The sequence below is a fragment of the Anser anser genome (assembly GCF_964211835.1).
Source record: "Anser anser genome assembly, chromosome: 6".
Taxonomy (NCBI): Eukaryota; Metazoa; Chordata; class Aves; order Anseriformes; family Anatidae; genus Anser; species Anser anser.
In genome coordinates this window covers 36,609,829-36,628,521 of record NC_139726.1, presented here as the reverse complement: position 1 = coordinate 36,628,521, position 18,693 = coordinate 36,609,829, and the positions used below count along the sequence as shown (strand labels likewise).

The window sequence follows — 18,693 nt, the reverse complement described above, 5'->3', positions numbered from 1 at the left end:
TATAATAATTTAGTAAACGCCTGAGGCTAATGAACAGTTTGTTCTACAGGGAAACTACGTGAAGCAAAGATTTGTTTTTTTAAACTAACAGTAGTTCTTTTGCATATAAAATTATTCTAATAAAGACACCTTGTTTTCTTCTTCAAAGGTAAAGATACAGGTAGTCTTATGCTAACAAAGATTATGTACTTTACATACATTTCCTGTGTTTACAGGGACTTACTAAGCACAAATAGACTGTAAAGACATGTAAAGTAAAAGCTTAGGACTTGCTTAGGAAAGAAAGTAATTAAAACCCTTTTAGGATCTATTAGAAGTCAAACCACTGAAATCTGTTTGGGTTTAAGGGCTTAGCTGTTTTGATCTCTGTGGTGTATGTTTAAAATGTCTAGCTGCCTAGAGATTGTATTAATTGAATTTTTCCTGATATATTTCAGAAGGCATTATGCCTTTTCTGTGAAATGAAAGCAGTGTTCATTCATCTGCTACACTTTCACACCATTGCTTATGCACTTAGCACCATAAACAAAAGGTGACATTTATATGCCATTTTGCAAATAAAAGTTCTAGGCTGTAGGAGTTTCAAACTGATAGAGATAAGATGAAACATGGGAATGCAGTTGAGATGTAGGAGGACGGGGAAATACCTTCCCTGGTGGGAAGAACGAAAGATGAAAGCATATTGTAAGAAATGGGCTTTAAGGTGCTGTTAGAGTAATAGCAGACACTTTCTTGTATATCCGTGTAAGCTTTTAGCTTTCTATAAGTAATTTACTAATAAATCTCCAGCTGCCTCTGCAAGAAAAGGTGGAAATGTTGTTGTGGTACCTTTATCTTTTGCTTGGCAACTGCATAGACAATTTAACAGTTGGGATTACAGTGAAGCATGTTGCATCTATCTCAAGGCTCAGGCTGCAAGTCAGTGTTACAGGCACAGGCTTTTCGCCTGGTCAGCCGAGCAGACATTCATTCTCTTACTTTAGTAGGCATTTGAAAAATAATTAGTTAAAAACATCAAAAGGAAAAAAAAAATCAAGTATATGTTGAGAAACTCAATAGTAAGCAGAAAGATCTGAGAAGCAGTATTGAGAGCATTAAGAGAAATACTTAGAACAGGCACAAGAGGAGTAAAAATTTAAGAGGAAAGGAAGACAGGAACCTTGCATAGGACTCAGTAGAAGCTATAGTGGTCTATACTCTTAAGCAACTGAGTAAGTTAAAGTGGATTAGCTAGACCTTCACTAACCCTGCTTGTAAATTCTGTACTAATTAAAGAGATCTTCATTCAGTTTAGTTTTATTGACTTCTGAAGCAACTTAAATTCATTCTAGTTTATTTAGAATTAATTTTCCTGTATATGGCCATGTGAAATAGCCCTATAAATCCCAGCATGAAGATTGCTTTTCCTCTGGAATCTGAGGGAAACTAATGTGACCACAGGAAGAATAATACTTCAGCATCAGTATTTTAATTACAGCAAAGAGGAGAAGGTTGTTGCAGTCCTGATGGATAGGAAGAATAATATAATTGCCTTTTTGCTTTGGAGGGGATTTGTAAGAGAACTTTCATTTTGAAATGAAGGAATTCTTTTGCAGTAGTAGGAAATCCAAGAAGAGACAGATGAATAGAAATATAAAACTAAATGGCAGTCTTGGCATCAACGTTATAGGTATGATGGCTCAAACTGAGAAGGTAAAATGTGGAGTAGACTATTCATAAAGTGACTGCAAATGAAAAAGAAAGTAAGTAATGAGATGGGGATAATACAGCTTAGGGCTTTTGAAGGGTGCCACCAAGACATTGAACGTTTTAGGAGAAGAGCTGTATGTCTCAGTAGCCTGTAGAATGGGGAGTAAATCAGTTAACGGCAACACCCATATCAGCAGGATTAACTGATAGGAAGTGGCTCCTGAAAACAACTTGTGATGTATTTGAGGCTGCAGGACTTAGGGAGGACCAAAAAGGAGCCAGAGGAGAGGTTGAAAGATGAGTGAGAACATAAAGCAGTGATGAACGTTTAGAGATTACTGAGAGAAGACAATGAAGTGATGATTTAAAGAAGCCTTCCCTTGATTCCATCCAAGGGAGAGGAATATTCAGGACCCACTAACTGCCCACATCACAAAATATTTGCAATAAGTCCTTATATAATACATACGAGTGACCTTTCTTGAATGAAAGCAAATACGTGTGAGTGAAAAATTGCCATTTTCTATCAGAACACCATTTAAACTCCTGTACATCCTAATCTTGCCCATTAGTCTTTGCTTTGGCAAATGTTTTCTGAGTTTCTTATTTGTAATATGCTTTCTGCTTCATTTATCTTTTTTTTTTATTTATCCACTCAACCCCACCCTACAATTAATTTATTCAGAAGACTTGCAGTCTCACGAATCCCCCACTGATGATTACTTCCAAGTAGTAACTGTACACTCAGTTTCTTTCCATTTGATTTCTGAGACTGAGACAGCTAAGCTTAAGTTTTCTTAAGTTTAAGTACACTAGAAGTTACAACAGGTGTTTGAATTTATTTTGTGGGTGATTAATGTATGTAACAGAAAAAGGTAGATATTGACAAAGTGACAATTTAAAATATTTAAGCTTTCCTGTGGGAAAAAAACTTTTTCCATACGCTTTGATAAAAGCTATATATTTTTCAATTATATCTTTTATTAAAAGTTTTATATTTTATTCACATTTTTTTTTTAATTACCGTACTCTGTGGAGTAAAAAAAAGTAAGACAGTCACTACACTGGAAAGTTTTATAACCTTTTAAATTGCTAAATTGCAGGTTAGTCATAGTCCTGTCAAAGGACCAGGCATTAGGACAGCATATAGTGCCTCTGCTTTCAGGAAGCGCTGGAAATATTGTTGATCCATTAATGAACTGTTAGCCCCAAAATTTGGTCTGGCTTTCTATACAAGAGGTACTTCATCAGTTTAAGATTTTTATCATAATAGAAGATTCCACAGAAAAAGCAGTTTCCAGTCTGAGTTTGCACAAATGATTCTATAATTCCTTGTCAGTTGTTTGCTGAGAGAGCACTCGATTCTTCAGGCATCTAAGAATTTCTCAATTTGTAGGCAAATCGGATGAAGACTGTAGTCTGGTATATGTTTGTAAATTACGTGCCAGTGGAAAGAATACAATTTGGAAGGTGCTCAAGAGTTTGCTTTTAGCAAGCATTTAGATGACAGAGGAATGTCAAACCAAGTCAAAGAGAAACTGGGGCAAGAAAGCCACGCCCAAGTCAGGGAGATGGAAGTGAGACAAGCAGAAATAACAGAGTTACATGCATGGCTGGGACAAGTTCTTCTCCCCTCACTTTCTTTTGTTTTGTTTTGTTTTGTTTATTACAGGCCTTTTTCCTGATGTCGGTGGAGGATATTTCTTGCCAAGACTTTCAGGAAAGATTGGCTATTACCTCGCACTAACAGGATTTAGGCTGAAAGGAAGAGATGTGCTAAAAGCGGGCATCGCTACACATTTTGTAGAATCTGAAAAGGTAAACTGCTAACCAGAGCTAGCACGGGCTCATCCTGGCACTGCAATGACAAGTTTGAGTGGTTGAGCCCACCAGCATACATTTAGCAACTTGAGTGTACGCAGAGGTGCAGTTGTCTTAGCTGGCCCTGCCCTGTGAACGGGAGCTGTCAGGTACGCTCAAGCTGTCCTTATAACACTTGCCAGCTAGTGACAGCTTTGCTTGGAAGAGGGAGCAAATGTTGCTGTCGTCACGGTGCTGCTGTTTAAGGGCATGATTTGCTGACCGTAATAGAAGTTGCTTGAAAAATGGTATGCTCTGTCTTCATCCTCTCTTACTGCCTTCACCACTTCTGTAGTTTGCTTTCTGGGTACAATTTAGAGAACAGTGTCTGAAATGAGTGGTTATTTATACAACCACGAGTCTCTAATTTAGGTAACAGCCAACTAATGTGTTCTTTATCAGTCTCCTTAATAGATATCCTATTTGTTTCTTACAGCAGCTGTGAGAAAATGTAAGAATTAGCATATTCAATAAAATCAGTCATAACGTTCCTGTACTTTAAGAGAATATAAGTGAAGGAGAAACAGCAACTGGCTCTTTCGCTATGAAAAGATTCATGACTGTCATTGTGACTGCACCGTTGGAACGGGTTGGATATGCAGGCTAGCAGATACTATTTTGAGCAGAGCATGGTTGCCAGGCTCCTGCTCTTTCCCCTCAGAAAGTCTGGCTTTACCTGCTTCAGCTGCAGCAATGCACTAGGGGTCTGCTCAGGAAGCAGTTTTTTGCTGATCACTGCAGACACACTTAAATCCAGATGGTTCAACACTTCTGATAAGTGAACTCCAGCTCCTTGTATTGCTTACTTGGTACTTCAACACCTGGTCAAAACGTTGTTTTTGTTTTTTTTAGCTCTATGTGTATGGTTAATGCATGTATACATAAATGCATTTATACTATAAAGTACTATTGTAATAGCAGTAATGATTCAATAAGTACATTTTCCTTTACTTACTTTTAGTTAAATCTTATTTTCAATAGCTACCTGACTTAGAGAAAGACCTGATAGCATTGAAATCTGCTTCAAAAGAAAGTATTGCAGACTTACTGAACTCTTACCATGTGAAGGTAATGTAATTACTGAAATCAAGCAGAAATGTTAGTTAAGTGTATGTAAATACAAATTATTTTTTCATGTTGCTGATTGTTTGTTTTATGGTTATAAAATAATGGGTTTTCACACTCCTTGCACTCTATAAAATATTACTTCATAGCGCTAATGCCTACAGTCAAAGTTGAAATTTAAAAGTCTTTCTTTACTTTTAATTCCTGTTGTGGTCAGCAACTTCTTTCCTTCTGTTTTTTCTATACAGGTTCCCAGCTGGTAGCATGATGATGCAGAAAATACACTGCTGTTTAATTTTTCCTGTTACTCTCTGATTTCTAGCATGCTTTACAGAAGGCAAAATATATAGCCATTAGCAGAATGAGAGTGGTACATGATGGCAACTGCAGTCTAGGGAGTTATCCTGAAATCCAGGGTTTCGGACAAACACAAATGAAAGGGAAAGAACCATAATTGTGCTCCAGAGGCTGCAAAAGTTACAGTGCCAGTTATTCGATACTAGGCTGCTCACTTTGAAGTGGATGTTATCTTTCAATCCCCTTTTTCTTTATTGACCTGAAGAATTATGCTAACTTTATGCATTTGATGTGAACTTTAGCATTATTGTGATGCATACCATCTGCAGGCAAGGTTCAAAGTCTGAATTTAAGGGCTTACGTTGTTCCATTAATTTCTCAAATATTTTGCAAATTTGTAACCTTGAGATAATTAGAAGACTTTAAAAAAGCACAGCACTTATCTATAGGGTCCATATTAGCAGAGTGCAGATAGGTTCTAATGAAGGCATATGAGGTCTTCAAAGCAATACTTTCCTGGGGAAAAAGATGCTGTTCTCCCAGTGGACAAACCCGTAGATTTTGGAGGTGAATTTAACTGTACTGATAACATGTGTTTAGCATTTGTGTTAGCCCCACATAACAATGGGCATGAAAATAAAAGGTTTTGGCTTTACAGTGGATTTTTTAGCGGCTATTTCAGCTGTATTGATGTGTGTTGTAATTTTATTTCAAAAGAAAGGGAACTTCTGGAGCCACACTGGGGTTCACTGAAATCAGTAACCCTGAGCATTATTGCCCATTTGTTTGGATTTAAAATGAGCAGTGCTACTCTTGCTATTTCTGCTCTAGAATTACTAAGTTCATAAATAAAGATTAACTAAAAAATACATTGGATAAGTTAATGGCAAATAGTGGCACTAAATACTTCGACAAATAGAAAGCTATGAAATAGAATTAATTATATGTTGCAGTATGCTGCTTTACAAGATGACATTTAATGGAAAAGAAGGCTGCATATTTTTTAGTGATCAGAGCTGAATTGACAGGGAGCCTCTTTCTTAGCTTCAGTTGCTGCTGTTGAAACATATGCCTATGTCCCAAGCCCCTTAGTGCCAGAAGATCTAAAACATTTGACAACCTTTCCACATAAATTCGTCAGGTCTTTCCAACCTTTTAATTGTCTAAAATTGTGTAAAATCACTGAAAGAAGAAAGGTACACCATTACCATACACCTTTTTTTTTTCTTTTTTTACACATGCATATATATGTATCTGTATACATTTAAGGAAACCAAACATCTCATTTTCCTGTCTGCTACATTCTCAGGTTTTTGAGGATATTTATCTACACTGGCTTTCTTAGTATATTTGATAGAAATGTATTGATAGAATAATTGTGATTACTTGCATACAATATAACCACTCTGTCAAATGCGCATATGTTCTAGCTCAGAGCAAACACTGTATGAGATGACACCTTTAACATTCACAAGATGAAGCGAGAGGTTCATTATGCATATTGTAAAACTAATTAATTAAAAACATCTTATGAACATTAAATGTTCATTTATGATATTTCTGTAACAAGTCACTGAAATTTTTCAGTACTGGTAGGCTTTTTCAGACAGTCTAAAATAACCAAGTAAAATATGCATTTGCTTTTTAAATAGAGCAAAATTGATCAAGAAAAGGAGTTTGTACTTGATGAACATATGGAGAAGATTAACAGGTATTCATGAATCTTTCTTTTTTTTTTATTCCTTTGGACAGAAAACTTCAAGTTAAATCCAGTAGCAGTATCAATGTTCCAAAGATAAGGTGATGGAGAAGTTAGTCATTTAAACATTTGTTTTTGGGGTGCCTTGTGAAGCTCATTAAATATTTCAGTCTTCAGTATATTAAATACTTTTGAGCATAGTTGCCTGATTTGTATACCATTCTTTTAAACAACTGCCCTATGGCACATGAAAATAAATATTTTTTATAGAAAATTGGATACGGTGAGTAATTTTTCATCTGGAAAGGACACGTTACACAGCACATTCATGTTCATTGGAACAAGGTCATTCCTATGGTTGTTTGGGACTTCTTTGTATCAGAAAAGAAAGCAGAAATAAGGGAGAGCAATAAGAAGCTAGAAATCTTGAGGAAGGACAACAGCAACTAAATGTGGAGATCATGGAATCATAGAAGGGCTTGGGTTGGAAGGGACCTTAAAGGTTATCTAGTTCCAGCACCCTGCCATGGGCAGGGATGCTGAAAGGTGTTGAAGATGAATGGTGTTGGCACCAAACCAGTAGAGCGGAGCTGATAGTTGAAAATGTGATGCATCATAAAAATATAAAAAAAAAGGACTGATGGTAGTAATTAAGGTTTTTAGATAAATATCAGAACTAACGTGAGGTGTATTAAAACACTAGAGGTCTGTAAAGGAAGAGGGGATGCTGTCAACTGAGTTACTTAAAATTGAATGACAGGGAACACATTGCTAAGAAAAGCCAAATCACCTGGTTAAGCTCTGTTTCTAATTTTGCAGTTACTAGCATTTCATAGGGAAGAGGAAGGCTGAAGCAGCAAGGCAGTTAATGTGTGTTTTTTTTTTTTTCTTTTAGTCTTTTTTCAGCAAATAGCATGGAAGAAATTGTTAAAAATTTAAAGGAAGATGGTTCTGCTTTTGCCATTAAGCAGCTAGAGGTAATGCCTTTGTGTTATTTTTGTTAGAGATTAAGCCTGATTCTGTACTTTCTCATCTTGGGACAGTCTATAATCACCTTATTAATGTAAATAAAACTGCATAACACCAGTAGATGCAATCCTCAAGTTCTCACATGCAGTCATATGGGATTGCAAGCATTTCTACTCTGAGAAGAATATTCCTCTGTGAAACCACAAAACAAATGTCATTATATGTTGTCTAGTGCAATCTAGTAAAAAACAGATGCCCTTTCCCTTTCCCCCCCCCCCCACAGTCAGGGGTTGATGGTGACAAAGGTTCCTTTTATAGCTTCTCATTTTATTGGCAGAGGTTGGAATAAAACAGTGACAGAACAATGTTGTTTGTTTTCTTTCATTTCAGTTATCTCATTTGGGTAAATAGCAAGCAATTTATCAAAGTATTTTTTATCTTCTTTAATGCATCTGAGTGTTGGTTGTAGTCCCTACTCTAAAAGTGTACAGTAATGCTACAAGCTTCCTGCATACTCCAGCCACAAAAGCAAGAAGCATCTCATTTATATGAAGTCTTTATATTTTCCCTTTCTCCTTTGAAGTACCTGTATTCAGGTGCATTGTAGAAGTTTGTCTTTTTAATTACTATTCAAATAGTACTTACAATTTGATGGTACACAATCATTTCTCCAGCAAAAGCTTTGCTTAAACTTTGGTTACATCTTACAGAATCCTGCTCTTGTAGTAAAACAAAACAGAACTATCATCTACAGACTTCCATTGAGCTTAAGGCATATATAACTGTGACGTAGTATCACTGACGTTAGGTGTCCTGTCCCTGCTACTTTCAGGATGGAACAGTAAGTTTCATAATATTATTGAATAATTACTCAGGGTAACACATACAATTTTATTTATACTTTTTAATTAAAGACCTATCATCTTGTCTCTGGAACTCTCAAACAGTTCTGAGAAGGAAAATTTTCAAATCATCTTCATGCCAACTAGTACGCCTAGTACTTTGCAATATGTACTACAAAAGCAAAATTGAAAGAAAGAGGAGGCTAATATTTTTCCACTCGTATTCAAGTTCCATTAATTAAAGCAGTCAAACAAGCTAGTCTCAGGATAATCATTTTACGTGTTTGGAAAACTGAACTCTACCACAGACTAACATCATGTTTTTCTCCCCAGGTTATATATAGGCTGTATGATTCAGATCTTTACTTTTTCCCCTGTGTTACAGATAGCAGGGAAAAGTAGTTATATTAAGGTCTGTGAGACAGTTTGATAGCATGCTAATACCAGTTACTTTTGAGGGCTCTTTATAGTATTGAATTACAACCTAGTATTTTATTTCCAGACATTACGAAGTTTAGCATAATTTTACAGGGATACCATTTTGAGTAGTTTTGATGGAGGTTGAAAACAATCAAGGATAATTTACATATAGCTTGTCCTAACATAATGTCATACAATCTTAAAACTTCAAAATATCATCAGACCTGGTGGAGATGTGCTAAATAGCATACAGGCTCTAAAGGTTGGTTCGTCTATTTGAAATACAGTTTTACTACAACAGATGCAAGGATTCTGGAAATACTTTGTTACTGAAATTTGTTAACTGGACTCTTTGTTTTACCAAATTTGCTCCAAGTACCCAAACCTGCAACACTTGCTTGCTCCATCTTCAGCCTCATAACTCACATCTTCCCTATTAAAAAAATAAATGTTGTTCCTTGTGATTCCCAGAGTACATTTCTGTCATAGTTTTAATTTAGTACTTAAATTTATCATCTACTTAAAAATTACAATTGTATATTTTTTTAAATTCCTCAACCAAAACATGGATCTTTTGTTGCTTCGATTCTTATTTTGTGTATTTAATAGGACTTCATAGCAGACTTTCTTTCCTATGATTGGTAAATGAGTGTTATTCCTGAACAATTGTGTATTTTTTGTTCTGTACAAGAAATCAGACTGTGTTAATAAACTGCTTCTGTCTTTGCAGAAATTTGTTAGAAATTATTTTCTAGCAAGTACAAGGCTTATTAGTGTGAACGTGTACGTTAATCTCAGACAAGTTTCTAACAGCACATATTCTGTACTAAGCAAGAAATGCTTGTAGGACTAAATCCTTAATTTATTCTTTTCATTTTGTGAATATTTCACAGAAGGAAAATGGATTTATGTTAAAAAAAAAAAAAGAATTTCAAGTGTAAATCTAGTTTCACCACTAAATGTTTGCCAATTAAACTGGAGGTTTTGTTTTACTAGGGAAGCAGAATAGTAATTAACTTTAATTGTAGCTGGAGGACGAATGGAAGCTTGCACCCTGGTGGCTGAACATTTTATAGCACCTACAAAGCAGTGGCTGGCTACATTGCTCAGCAGGGATCACCTGGCAGAACCACAGCAGTCTGAGGTTATCAGATGTTATCCCTGATAGCAGTTTGATGACCTGTGTGAAGCAAGTCGTTTTCCTTATCAGTAGTATCACAGTACCTATAGGATAGGATGATAGTTTCCTGTCGCTTTGTGAAACCAAGGTTTCACTTTAGTGTCCAGGCACAGGAACAACAGCACATTCAAACATTAAGTAATTAGAGACTATAAACGATTTAGTTGCAGGAATGTTTATTCTTTTTTTTTTTTTTCCTTGCTGTATATTTGTTATGACACATATCCCTAAGCTTATTGAACGGGCCCTAACCGAAAGGTTAATGCAACGTAGTACAACATCTCCTAGTTTGGAGGTACACATCAGCACCTCCCCACCTTGGGTGTAGAGATACCTTTTAGCATTAATAAAATGGCACTGTTAGTCCTGCTATATCCAAGTATACTGTGAACCATGCTATCCTAGGTGTCCTGTTCTCTCCAGTCTACACTACTTCTGCGTTTTTACTTTCTAGATATGCCTGCTTGGCAGGCTTTCACCTATTTGATACTAAAATGGACTGCATGAATAAGGAGAATGTAAATTTGTTAAGCCATTTTCAAACTGAATTTTAACGATTCACATCAAATTTTGAGCCCAGCTAATCCTTTGCATTTTAGTACTCCTCTTCCCACTTAGCCTATCCTATCTCCTTTTCAGGCTTGTTCCCAAGTACCAATTCCCTCCTCCTCTTTGTACAGAGGATTTATTTATAGATGCACTGGTGACTCATTTTTCTGCATCACACCTACCCATTTTCTTCCCTTGTTCCTCTTCCTTCAGCTTGATTTATAACAGTGCCTCCTTCAGCCTCATTGATATGCCAAGATAAGGCAGCTGCTGGGTGCACAAGACGAGTTAAGTGCTGTTTTCAGATCTTCCCCTTTTCAGAGCTTTCTTTGCCCAGAAAGCATTACCATTTCACCTGGGGAACCATTGAGTTGCACTGTGCACACCATTTAGCCTGGTCTGAGCAAAGATTTTCCAATCCAGACAACAGAACGTGAAGCAAAGCAAAGGAGAAATGGTCCACTTCAAGGTTAAAAAAACCTAGTAAGGGAAGAATTGTTCCCAGTAAGGGAGGCATTGGTTCTTTCTAAGCTAAAGTCTTTCTCAAGTGAAATGGTCAGCGTGCATCAAGTGGAATGACAGAACCAATGCTTAAGTCACGACTGCACAGCCTCCTGCTTGTATAGCAATTGTGTGTTTTCCAGCTTAACTGGGCAAAATGGGTCACTGCTGTATCAGCTGGTGTCTGGAGAGGGATGAAGAGTAATTGGGAGCCAGAAAAAATGTTAATGTTGATGACTGGAAACCTGCCATTTCGGTCTTTGGGTAAGGAGTCTAATATCTGCACTGAAAATCATATAAAGAGGCAAATCTTACCATCTGCCACTTCTCAGTAGTGTGGTAAAAATGTCCTAATTAACAGGAAATGCCTATTGTACTGTGAATAATAAAGAGCTTTTAGTTGGGTTTACAGGGAAAGGAGCCTTGTTGAGAGCAATAAAACAAAGATCAGCAACTATGAGATTTAACTTCTTTCCTCCACAAACCTGAAAGGTTTAAAGCTCAGTTCTGTTTTCTTAACTAGGTTTTTGTCCTTCTCCCCACCTCCCCCTACTGTTTACTGGCATGCTGTTAATTGAAGGATAGTCATGAGAGCCAGATTTACAGCATTTGTTTGTATGCCTTAAACAGACCCTGTCTGTGGCACAATATTTATAGCCTGTAGCTCTATCAGAAGAGGGAAGGCAAGACCTCCAGGCTTCCTGTCATAAAGCTATGTAGGTCTGAATTACTGTGGTATCTGTTGATCCCAGACAAGATCCCAGATATCTTTTAAATCCCTAAGATGTTCTTCTTGTTACATTGTCTGGTCTTTGCAGATGATTGTAAAGCAAATACTTCAAGTTTGCGGCTAACCTTGATGGTATTACCTTGCTATTCTATTCTATCAAATAAAATTAAATTGCTACAATACCAGTGATATCGCAGAGCAATTCAGACTGTGTGTGTATATATATATATTATATTCCAAAATAGAATATAATTGCTTGTAACACTCGCCTCCACTTCTCAAAAGAATCTTTTAGGAACTGGCTTTCGAGCTGCATTAGATTCTCTGGCTAGCAGTAATTTGATCAGAAATTATGTGACTGTAAGAGTTGTAGGCTTTCCACAAGTGATGGCCTGCTTCCCAGGGATCTTGTTGGTAAGAGTGTATGCAGGTGAATTTATTCGGTATGACAACACGGTGGGAGGGAGCAGGAGGACTAGGCATCACAGGGATGAGCTCAGGGAGAAGAGTGCCATCGCTTACTAACTTGGAAATGCAAAACAAGGATTTACGAATATGTCTAAATTGAAGAGAACAAGAATAATTGTTAATGTCTTTTCCAGACCATTAATAAGATGTCACCTACATCCTTAAAGATGACTCTCAGACAGCTCAGAGAAGGAGCTTCCATGAGCTTACAAGATGTGCTCACGATGGAATACAGGCTGAGCCAAGCGTGCATGGTAAGAGTACCCTGTGTCTCTTTCCAGCCAGGGTAGGGGCAAGTCTGTCAGAGACTGTTTTACATAGATTATGTCAAGGGCTCACAGTTCATAGGTTTTTATGTTCAGTATCTTCTTTGTGCATTTGTCAGGCTGTCGCTTTCTTTTTTTCCAGTTCCATGTCTTCTTATGCAACTCAATGTAGACAATATTAATAATCGTCAGATGGGAATGTTACAAGGCTGTTGTCAAGAGAACCATGATAATGTTACAGCACAGAAAGTTTTGTATTTGGATCATAAATTTTAAGAATCTGGAGTTCTTGTAAAAGTCTTCTATATAAATTGTTTAGTTCTCAGTTTCTGTCATTAAGATAGGACCACTTGTCTATCACTGCCTTTAGGATAGCGATAAATTTGTTGAAGAAAGCAAGAGACTTTAGTACTGTCTGTAGTAAGGGCTGAGTACTTTGACAACACGTGATGTAAGTCATCCTTTCAGCAAAACAGAGTTGCTAACTGGATTATCTGAACAAATCTCAGCTTCCCAATGAAATCCTTATTAGTTTTGTCACATTTTAAAATAAGATTTTGATAGATCCGATTAAATAAACCATTATAATTAAAGTAAATGCTTTAAATAAAAATGCATGTGAGAATGTGGTGTATCTAATTGTGATACGTTGTAGTGCCTGATAGCATCTTTACCATATCTTTCCTGAAAGCAGTATTGCTACTCTGTTACTAGTGAAGCATCTTTAAGGATTTAAATGTTAAGTTTAGCCTTTATCAAAAATAACTGGATGTTTCCAGGATTCTTTTTAACAGCAAAGCGTTCCAAGTATGCAGAATACATACAAAACTCACAAAGTTGGGCCTCTCTCTGAAGAATTTCCCATCCTGTTCTATACACCTTACCCCTCATCATAGAAAACTACTTAGGAAAATCCATGAGATGTAACACAGAGAGGGCTTGCACTGCATGAAAGTTGGCTGATTAACTGCAGAGCGAGAGGCTGATTTTAAGAGTTGTGGCTGCATTTAAGCAAGAACATATGTAACTCTTTAATAAAGAAAGAGAAAGTATGACTAGGTGAGAATAGTGCAAGTGGGATTTAACAGGATCCTGAGTACTTGCCTTTCTGGCAGAAGTGGCATAGGGAAGATGGGATACATAGAATTTATCTTGTTATAGCTTATTTCTTTGTCTTTCAGAGAGGCCATGACTTCTATGAAGGGGTTCGAGCAGGTAAGTGCACACACCAGAAAGGTTACTCAATAACGTGCAACCTCACTGTTGTGTTACTTCTCTGGAGATAAAACTGTAAACAGCAACAGCCCAGAGAACACTTCTCAGTTTGCTGTAGTTTTGGCTTTCATCTGCCAAAAGGCATCATTTGCTTCAGACTGTAACAGCCACATTGTTTCCTTCGTGTAGTGTCATTGTCACAGAGATTTTTATCTACCTGGTAACACAGCACTGAAAAGGTTTCAGTGGTTCACTGGAAAGTTCAAAGTACATTTAATGCTTCCAGTACTGAGTAGCTATGCTGATCGTTTGTGTGCCAAGATTTAGCACTGCCACACAGCTGGCTCAGCCAGCTATAAGATGGTTTAAAAAAAACAAGACTCCAAGTCAAGAACAAGTATTTGCATAGAAAACTGTTAGAACAGAGACTACTTTTGCCTGTGCCAGAAATCCCTCCCTATGAAGATGTCTCACTATAATAAAACTATGTATGTAAACTTACTGTTAAGTAATATGGCATTTTATGGCATTGGTAGCAGATACATGGAGGTAGAAGTAGAGCAGCAGTTCAGCATGTTTATCTAGGGGACAGACGTAGATTCTGTCCTTGATTCTGCTGCTGATTCACAATGCAGTTTGTCAAATCCAATGGCACATCTGTTAGAAACTGCACTAACTATTTATATACTATTCAGCACAAGATGAAACAAAACAGAGACATTTTCTTTTCCAAGGAGCTTACAGTATGAGACACTTGGATGAGTAAGTGTTTGGGGATGGGAGGAAGGGGAACTTGTCTTTTAATTCACACACAATTACATACTCAAGTATGTATTATCACCTCCTCCTCCTCACTCTTTATATCTGTCTTTATAAAGTAGCTTAAAATCCACTCGAATAGTGTATGTTAGTTTTTGAGTATTTACTGTTAGTAATACTGTATTAAAGATGGCCTAGAGACGAGAGATTCGAAGTCTGTTTATACCTCATGGAAAAAACTTCTTACTTTTATTAGACTTTAGCACTTATTAGCAGACACTCCTTCAAGGAGTTTACCACACACATTGAGAAGTACATGGTTTTCATTGTGTTGGTAATGGGGACAAAGTTATTGTGAAGAGAAAATATATCCTAAGAATATTCTAAATCACCAGATAAACTTTCCACAACTGCTGAAATAAGTTATTTGGGAAGTGACAAACTTCAAAGGCTGGGAGTCAGATGAACATCAAACCAACTCCTCATTTGTAATGCACGGTGTCACTGAACCATCTGGGGATGAGGCAGAGGACAAAAGCAAATTACTTTTCACAGTGTGGCCAGTAAATCACACAAACTGCTTGTAAAGAAAGCAGCTGCAAGAACAGCAGTTGGGTATCTTATAAGTAGGATGACATAGCAAAGGCTATGTCAAGAAAGGGGAAGGAAAACAAGGATCCATCTGCACTGAGGAGATTGCTTAGAACAAGCACTTGAAGCCCTTCTGCTCTGTGCATATTGCATATATCTTGTTCTCAGATTTGTCTTCTTAAAATGTTGCCTTTTTTTTTTTATTATATGTTGCTCTTATTTAAGAGGGGTCAGAATCTGACTCGATCATTTTTACAGTTGGGTCTAACTCATAAAAACGATCCCACAAGGTGCCAAGCATGCTGTCTTCGCTAGGAAGTAAAATTACTAAGCATTTCACAGGATCAACCATACTGACTAAAAATGAAAACAATAGAATTGTTAATATTATTAGCTTTTTTTTTTTAATTCCAAGCATTTAAGAGCCAGCTGTTGACCCTGTCTACCACAAGAGGATCTACCACAAAGTAAAGTTAAAATACAATTATCAGATGTTAATTTTTGAAGATCGTCTTTCAGCAGCAATGGCCACAGGTCAGGTTTTAATAACAGCTTTTATCTACTTCAAACCATAATTTTAAACAAAATACTTTCCTAGCATATGTATTAAAAGCTAACACTAAGGTTTTTAAACCTACTCTGATCTGAGGTCAAAATTTTGTTTCTCATTTAGCCATTTTCTTTCAGCCAGACTGAAAACCTGCTGCAAGCAGTCTTCCCCATTTATGATTCTTGTGGTTGGAGCTAGTAAAGGAGAGCCCAAACCCCATAACCATTAAATACTCAGATCATACTTGATCCACAGGGCATTGGATCTTCCCATATAATGGTAATTGTGGTCTCTGAACACTTAAGTATCCATTTCCCCTTGATTTATAGGATGTTCCCTCATTTAAGAAACATGCAGCTGTAGGTAACTGCCAAGAACTTTGAACTCGTACTGCAAAAGCAGGGTGGTCATTTTGAGAGTCAGGGCTCGAACATATCCAGGTAGACTACAGCCTCAGCAGTCAGAAAGGACAAAAATCTCTTAAGCTATACTCCTATTTGTGCAGGAATACGCAATTGAAATGGAATTGTAAGGGCTTTCTACAGGCTGCTGATCTTGCAGAGATATATTTCTGCATGCCGCAATGGTGCATTGCTTCTGCCCTCTCTCCTGCCGTGCTAGCAGCTGGCAGATGCGAGCCTCATCCTGGAGGCAAAGCCCCCTGCAGTCAGTAGGTAGACAGATTTCATTGCAACCAACAGCATTTCAGGTGCTTAGAAACATCAGTGTTTTGATTGTGCCAAATGAATATAAGCAATACAACACAAATTAAAGTCTAGTAAAGACACTTCTACCAATTTTTTTTTAATAAAGAACACTACAAGAACAAACCCATAACACAATGTCTATGTTCAGTTACTTTTATCTTAATGAACTTTCTTCAACCCACCTTAGAAGCATCCAGAATTCCTGTTCCATTCGTGTATTGAGATCAAGCTGGAGAAACACAAAATATATACAAATTTTTGCAGTAAGGGAAAGTTTTAGCAATACTGTTAGGAAATAAATACCTGAATTTTGTTAAGACTAAACATTTCATGGGAGATACCATTATGATCATCCAGTGTGACCACCAGAGTCAGACTGGCTGATCCAAACAGACAGTTCAACTTGATTGCACAGTGCTGCCACATAATCAAGAATTATCAGCAACCACTACGGCATTTCAGACTTGAAGCTGTAGTAGTATGCACATGGACTCCCCTCCCACCACTAGTTTAAAGCATCTCCAGTCAGTGCTGTCTTTTGTAGGTAACAGTTGAGGTGATTCTGTGAGCATCAACTAAAGTTGAAGAAAATAATTAGATAAATACTATTCTAATGGAATAGATGTAGTTGATTGGGATGATTATATATTTTGACCCTAACCAGTCAGTAGCTTCATATCACCATATACAAAAAAGTGTAAAAGAGCTTACCCAGTCAAATTACTCAGTTATAAAGTCACTTTTTAACATAACATTGCTTTTAAGGAATTACCCACCTAGATTCTAATATATCTATATGGTGCATTTCTATTCAAAGTTGGTGTTTATTTGTACCTAAGGAGGCCTTAGTCCTATACTTGAGGATAAATGGATTCAGGGCTCCAATTCACAAATACTCCTTTCTCTTAGTAGTTACAAGGCTAAAAAAAAAAAAATGATGTTTGTATATCTCCAGCTACAGAAATACTAGTTAGTGCAATTGTCATTTCATTGGTACTTGTTTTCTAGGCATCCACCAAGTGCTGTTTGATAGAAAAAAAACAACATTTTACTTAAGATGTTTTAAAGTCATAAGCTGCCATAATATGTCTTTTGATAAGACACAATCTTTAGGTGGACATTCCTTCTACTGAACTTCAAATCTAACTCCTCTGCACGTTTCTTATTCTCAGTGTTTCTAGTTCAGTTACCAAGAACAAAGCCTACTTAGAAAGACACAACAACATACCAAAAACCAGGCATTATTCTTCCAAATAGCTAGTCTCTGTGAAACTCACCTACCTGCAAGCTTCTAGAACCATCCTATCCTGACTTCTTCATCAGCAGAGAAACCCACAAGCTGCTTCCTGCCCATCATCCCTTATATGCTGTGGGCTGTGTTGGTCAGGAGGTCTCCTAGGACACAGGTGCATCTCTGTAGCAGAAGCTGAGGGGAACGTGGGTTGAGAAGGGGATTTGGGTGGTTCTTGTATCCTAGAGAGCTACAGGTACTATAGCTGTTCTTTTTGAAATTATAAAAATATTTCTAAATGAGCTCAGTTTTTGAATAGTACCATTGTGGGTTGTCTTGAAGCCAGAAAGAAGCTCTGAAGGACCTGCTCAAATTCCATTCATATCATTCTTTTTTACGCACAAATAAACTTTTGTGTCTTACTATTGTAGTGCAGCTGTTCATCTTGCTGCCTTCAACGTTCCTGTGATACCAGGAATGTTTTCTGAGAATTGATATTGTCTCAGTAACCTTTTACGTTAAAGCCATTCACTGGTGATTTTTATTTTCAGTTGTGCATTTCCCAGGACACAGTGTAAAGTATGTATAGTAAGATTATACAAATCTTCACAATTAAATCCACAGGTCTACAGCAGCTGTCAGTATTTACAAGTAAATACTCCCGATTGTCCCAAAGATACTCTGCTGAGCTGCTTCCTCATTAATTATTTCAATGATTAGTTTTCAATGATTGTGATGTGTTTAAATTAGCCCCAGGAATTTAAAACCCGCTTTAAGTCATTTGCTGTTCTCTACAGAGTCAGATTTTGCACAGAGCTGTAATAAATAGCCCTTGTCCAAAAGGAGCATCATGCATGCTGTTGCCAGTTCCACATGAAAGAACAGAAGACAGCCAAGGGTAGCAGGTCTGACAGAAAGCGCTAATTTCAGGGCTGATCATTAAAAGCTTGGGTACTGAACAAACCTTTTGAAGGTTTGGAAAGGACCAGAAACTTTATCAGTGTTGGCTTCTTCCGGAGCGATCCAGCATTCTTCCTATCATCTGCCAGCCCCCAGATATGTCTCTGCACAGGTGATGAGAGTTTTGATGAGAGTAAAAGAGTAC

General features: G+C 37.2%; 1 protein-coding gene across 2 annotated transcripts in view; it reads left to right on the top strand.

Moving 5' to 3' along the window:
• Nucleotides 1-18,693, top strand: part of HIBCH (3-hydroxyisobutyryl-CoA hydrolase) — a 44,790-nt gene that overhangs the window by 23,660 nt on the left and 2,437 nt on the right. For both annotated transcript variants that reach the window (XM_083842927.1, XM_083842928.1), the window contains 6 exons: nt 3,362-3,507; nt 4,531-4,617; nt 6,564-6,622; nt 7,506-7,587; nt 12,404-12,523; nt 13,717-13,750. In XM_083842927.1, coding sequence (XP_083699053.1) covers nt 3,362-3,507; nt 4,531-4,617; nt 6,564-6,622; nt 7,506-7,587; nt 12,404-12,523; nt 13,717-13,750 — 528 coding nt within the window. The remainder of the gene's footprint in view (nt 1-3,361; nt 3,508-4,530; nt 4,618-6,563; nt 6,623-7,505; nt 7,588-12,403; nt 12,524-13,716; nt 13,751-18,693) is intronic.